The sequence below is a fragment of the Neovison vison genome, chromosome 9, assembly GCF_020171115.1.
Source record: "Neovison vison isolate M4711 chromosome 9, ASM_NN_V1, whole genome shotgun sequence".
In the NCBI taxonomy this organism is placed as follows: Eukaryota; Metazoa; Chordata; class Mammalia; order Carnivora; family Mustelidae; genus Neogale; species Neogale vison.
The window spans coordinates 5,202,595-5,208,234 of record NC_058099.1 but is presented as its reverse complement, the minus strand read 5'-3'; the positions used below and the strand labels follow the sequence as shown (position 1 = coordinate 5,208,234).

At 61.1% G+C, this 5,640-nt stretch overlaps 1 protein-coding gene across 1 annotated transcript; it reads right to left on the bottom strand.

The window, feature by feature from the left end:
- Nucleotides 1-1,085: 1,085 nt before the first annotated feature.
- LOC122916833 (pyroglutamylated RFamide peptide) lies at nucleotides 1,086-1,496 on the bottom strand. Its single transcript, XM_044264222.1, has one exon. The coding sequence runs from the start codon at nucleotides 1,494-1,496 to the stop codon at nucleotides 1,086-1,088; it is 411 nt and encodes a 136-aa protein (XP_044120157.1).
- Nucleotides 1,497-5,640: the final 4,144 nt, after the last annotated feature.

Here is a 5,640-nt window from a genome sequence, read left to right as displayed (position 1 = left end):
GACCGCCGTAGCCGACACGGGGTGGGATGCGGGACACGGCAGAGCAGCGCCCGAAAGAGATGCTCTTCCTTGCCCCGGGCTTGCAGCCACTCCAGGCTGAGCGCTGGCCTCCCCTGGGGTAGAGAAGTTGTTTTCAGAATGCTCTTTGCTTTGAGAAAACCAGGGAAGGAGCCGTCGAGCGCAGTAGGAAAATGCACCCCGTATTGTGTTTCCCTCTACCCTTAACCGTGGGTATTTTACCAACTGCCAATTAAGGGGCTGCCGGGACAAGTGTGGATACAGGCAGCGCGAGCTCCGTCTCCCCGGAGCGGAGGCAGTGGCAGCTCAGGAAAACAGAACTGCCGGGGCCCAGAGGACCTGTAGGCAAGAGCCAGGTGGGCCTTCCATTGTGGTTTTGAGTTACAACTTTTATTTCAAAAGATACACACAACACATTCATATTCCGAACATTTGAAAGGCAACCTTGCTCCAGCAAAATGAATCCCTTCCTTGTTCGTCTCCCGCCAGACTGCAGGCTCCGCACACACGGCGCCACCGAGGACAGTTACCAGAAGGGAATGGGCAGCCGGTTCCGAATGACATCTCGACACCGCAGTGGGGTTTTCTTGCCAGAGGGATCTTGTGTTAATGGGATGGAGAACAAGATTTTTTTTTTCTTTAACTTTCAGAACCATCCTCTCTACCCGGTGGGACGTGTTCACTCAGAGTTGCACCGTGGATGTCAGCGGCAGGCGTCCCCGTGGAGGCTGTCACAACTTGGATTACCCGCTGCCATCAGCAGCCCCCCTGCCTTCAGCCTGGAGCCCACACAGCCGGCCCTGCCTGTCCACATTCACGGCCCTGGGAAGGGGGCGGGGACGGCTACCCCAGGGCCACGCTTCTTTCTTCCCAGTAGTGCAGCTTGCTTTGGGCCACCTCCTTTTGGATCCCATCCGGTCTTTTCCTCGGTGCCCACTAAGTGATCCTACTGCTAAGAACTCATGACAGGCATCCCCTTGCCTTCTTAGTATCCTAATCTTTTGGGCTCAAGGAGAGGACAGGAGGGGGAGTGGTAGCCGGGAGGGTCCATGGACACCCCGGCCCCCTCACCGCCGGCCGAAGCGGAAGCTGAAGCCGCCTTTTTTCCTGCTGTAACTGCTGAGCTCCTCAGCCAGGGTCCCTAAAGGGCCGCTGGCCTTCTCGCCGTCTGCGGGGAGGAAGCCAGTAGCCTTGCTGCCATCATCCTGCCTCCCGAACCGGAACGTGAAGCCAGGGCGCCGTTGGCCCGCCACCTGCAGCTCCTTGGCCGTGACCAGCAGGCCGTGCGGCTGTGGGGCCCTCGGCCACCCAGGGGAGCCCCGTGGCAGGGGCATGCGGTGTCCCCCGGGCAGGTCGGCCCAGCTCATTCCACCTCTGACACCTCCCACGGTGGCAGCGAGCTCTTCTCTGTCCAAGAGCGGAAGGCAGGCACCCAGCGGCAGGAGGAGGAGGCACGGCAGGGCGCGCGGGCTCATCATCTGGGCCGGAGGAAGAAGAGAGGAAGTTACCGGCTGCACGCGTGGGCCTTGCGTGACAACTTGTCAACAGTGTTTCCCAGGGCCTGGGCAGCCATCAAAGGCTGGTGGCTCCGCGGAGCAAGCAGCTTGAGGAGGTGTCACTATGCTGGGGGTCAGGCCTTTATTTTCTTAGCAGGCTCAGGAGTGATTGCACCAATTAGGCTGATTCTCCTCTCCTGCAGTCCCTGCATCTGACGGCCTTGGCAGCTTAGCATTCAAATACCCCCGCTGCTGGGACGGCTGACGGCCGTGCACCGTGCGCCGGCAGCCCCCGAGTGCCATGCAGATTGGAGCTCGTTCTTTTTTTTTATTTTAATTATTGACTCTCGGGCCATATCGTTTCAGAGCCACAGGGCAGAAAATTCATAGCATCAATCTTGGTTTCCAACTTGATCATAAATGGGTCTGGCTAAACTGTGCTGCCGGGACACTCAGCTCATGTCCCTCTAACATGGAAAGGAGGGGCGTCCAGGCCTAACTCAGACACCCACCGGGGAACGAGCATGTGGACGTGGCGGGGCTGCCGAGGTTCCCTACGAGCTCCGTCTGTGTGCGCGGCTGCAAGTCCTCTTTACGATAAGCTTCGTTTTTAGGCCCTGTTCATCCCAGGTCTTCAGGCACGAAGACTGTCAGGAAGGCTAAGAGGTGGTGCCTGGGCCACACAGCGGGCAAGGGAGGCCTGAGACTCGGGATTCTAACGGCCAGACAGCATCTTGGTGGGCCAGGCCCGTGGGCAGAGCTTCCCGGCCCCCTCCCGCACTGTCCTCACAGCCCTGGCGCAGGGCGGTCTTCCCCTCTTCTGCGGGGGAGGCCGTCCACGAACAGGGGACTTGCCCAGCGTCTCACAGCGAGCGTTACAAGAGACAGCTGGGGTATATGCCCGGGTCTAAGTGACTCAGAATCGCTACGCTACCCCACAGATGGCGGTCCGGGGGGATTCGAAACAGAAATAGAGCTTCCCCAAATGCCCCGGCTTTGACAACAATTGCACATTCCCTCTGAAAGGAAGCCTTTTTGGTAATGACCATGGTGAGTCGGAGCCGGCTGTTCTGAGGAGCAGCTCTGAGCCTGGAAGAAAGAGCTGGTTCTGGAGAAGAAGCCTGGGCTCCCCAGAGCTCTTTCCAGAAATGGCTCCCTTGAAGACATTTCAAAGTGAACTCAGCCAGAAGGCTTTAAAAAAATCATAAAAGCCCGCACTCCTCACTACCTAAATCCAGCCTCCTAACTTCCATCACCTCATCCCCCGGGGCTGGAGCCAAGTCTGGCCCGCGGCGGGCAAGACTCTCCATCAGGGCCCGGCAAAACGGGGGGCTTTCCACCTGGTGGGCGACTCCACCTGGGGATGGCCCCTGGGGCTTGCGAATAGGTGTACTGACGCGTAGAGGAAGTGGCTCCTGTCCCCTTTTGGGGGTTCGTGGACCCTTCAAGAACATGGGAGAAGCTTGGGACACTCACCACCAAAAATTGGACCCCAGCATAAGTTGGAGCGTCAGGCCCTCAGGACGTGGCAGGAGAGGCACCCAAGGGAAGACCAGGGCGGAACCCTCGAGGGTTCCTGCTGGGGATGGAGTGGCTGGACTCACCGTGCTGTGCGCCTGCTCCCCGGGAAGGCTGCTGGGCAGGGCCCTCTGGGAGGTGTCTTGGCTGGGCGGTGTGGTTCCCGGCTTCTCCCGGCTTTATATAGGGCCCTGGGTGGATTGCCGCTGCCGTCTGATTACTGCACATTCCTGACCCTGGGATTCCATTGGGGACGCCGGTGGTGAAGGATGGGGCAGTGCGGACTGTGTTGATAAAAGACCCAACACAGACAGGATGTGGTCTGATGAGTGGAGCAGAGGGGGCTGCCCTTTGCCCAGAGGCCGCCTCACTTGGAGGAGAGCGGGTAGCATCATTGAATCGCGGGCACAGACCTTTAAGTCCCTTGGAAGAGTTGTGCATGGCACCACCCCCCAGTCCTAGCAGCCCTGCCTTTCTCGAGTCAGCCTCACTCTTTGGAGAAGTGGGGGCCGTGTCCATGCCTCGCCCAGCCCTGCCCCGCCAGCACAGCCGTTCCCGTGGGCTCGGGAAGCCGGCAGCTGCCTCTCCCTCCCTCACTCCGGTCTGCGGGAAGTTGTGTCAGGCGCCGTGGTTCGCCAGCTCTGGAGCCTGGCCGGGGGCTGTGTGGGGCAGCAGGACGGCGGCTTCACCCTGCTGCCCCACTCATGGACATGGAAGGGGTTCGGAGCCCCTGGCCTGGCCGATCCCCTTTCAAGCCCACATCCCCTGGACCACAGTCCATGTGTTCCTTCGAAGGGAAGGCTGGGCTTTCCCACCGCAACCCCAGTGCCTGCCCGGGTGCCTGACACCCATTTGGGAAAGGAAGGACACACCTGCAAAATGTTTTCAAAACTCGCAGACTCTCCGCTGGGTGGGTGACCACGCCTCGCTTTCAGAACTAACGTTGCGAGGGCTTTGTGCCGTGGGGACGGGCGGTGGAGAGGAAGCTGTCCACCCAGTGTGGGATTTGGCAAGGGTTGGGGGAGGACGGTCATGGTCATGGCTCCGGCTCTCCCCACAGCTGGAGCCATGATGGAGGCCGCCAGCATCTATCACGCCCCGGGCATTTCTCCCCAGGACAACTCACGCTGCGGTGGGGAGCGTCACGCGGTGCCACCTGCACGGCCTTCCCGCAGTGATCTCAGGGGCTCACCCCATGGTTACTCTGCCTGCCTCATGGAGCGACCCTGGGGTCTGCTCCCGGTACAAGGATCTGCATGGCTGAGCCAGGGCGAGGTGCCCGGTAGGGGCGAGTGCCCTGCGGAGTACGCTCCCAGCCCGGGCCGAGGTAGGAGGCAGGCGCCCATGGCAGGGGGACGCATCTGTCTGGGTACCAGCGCCCTGGCTTGTCCGGCAGCCTGCAGCCCCAGGAGCCCCTCCCCCTCCTGTCCTCCCACCCCACTGCCTGTGCCTGGGACGGGCCCCCGTGGGGAGACCAGCCCAGCCAGGTCCCCAGACTCTACTACTCGCTTGGCCTCGATTTCCCCTCTCCTGAGAGGGAGCAGGGCAGTGAGGGGTGCAGGTGCCAGGTGAGGCTGGGGACGAAGCACAGAGGGTTCCCCTAGTCTCGGGGGGCCCTCGCCCAGCGGACTATCACCTCGGCCTGTGCTGGGGGTGCGGAGAGTCACCCCACCATCACACGCAAATGGAGATGGTCTCATGGGCACTTCTTCTCCCCCGTAGACCCGAGAAGGGCTAGAGGATATGCCCCTGCAGGGGGAGGGGCAGGACTGGGGCCCAGCGGGTCAGAGCCCTTGGCTGTGCAGCAGCAGGCCCAGCCCCCATCCTGAACCTCTCCAGGCCCATCTGCAGCAGGAACATGGCTCAGCTTTGGACCTGTCCCCTCTCCCCGGGCAGGTGTGGGGGGAGGGGAGACCCCTGTGCCGACCAGAGTAGGTGCAGAGCCGCCTCCATGCGCAGGGCGGGGGTGCCTCTGAGGGGCTGGCGTGTGTCTGTGTGAGACAGGGGGCGCGGGTCACTTTATCTCCCAGCCAGTGCAGGTCTGGGGTGACTCTGGGTGATGGGATGTGCCTCAGTTCCCTTGGGTGTCAAATGAGAGGTTCTGGTTCCTGAGTTGTGCTCTGTGAAATTTCTTGGGGACAGCTGTAAAGAGTGGGAAGGGCAGGCGTGGGGTCGAGCCCCGAGGGCCACCCCAGAACCCCCCGGGAGAGAAGCTCCACTTGGGGGTTTGACACACCGAGCTCCGAGGTTCTGCTGTGAGAACCACCACTGCCCCAGGGCCCGTCCAGAACTGGAGGCCACAGAAAGTCCCGAGTGTTGGAGCCTGGGCTGGGCGTGGGGGCAAGGTTGGGGGCGAGTAGCCCACAGATTCCTCAGCCCCAAGCCATCCTGTCCTCAGGCAGCAGTGCCTGGAGTCAAGTCTGATGTTGGATTTGGTGCCAAACTTCCCAACTCCTGGGCCTCGCCAGGTGTCCCAGAACAGCTGGCCCAAAGGATTGTTGGTTGGTTGGTTGGTTGGTTGGTTTGTTTTAAGATTTATTTATTTAGAGCAGGTGCGTAAGGGGTGAGGGACACAGAGAGAATCTCAAGCAGACACCACACCCAGCGC

What these genes read in the sequence shown, in the direction of transcription:
- LOC122916833 (XM_044264222.1), bottom strand. Translation starts at nt 1,496, where the DNA reads ATGATGAGCCCGCGCGCCCTGCCGTGCCTCCTCCTCCTGCCGCTGGGT.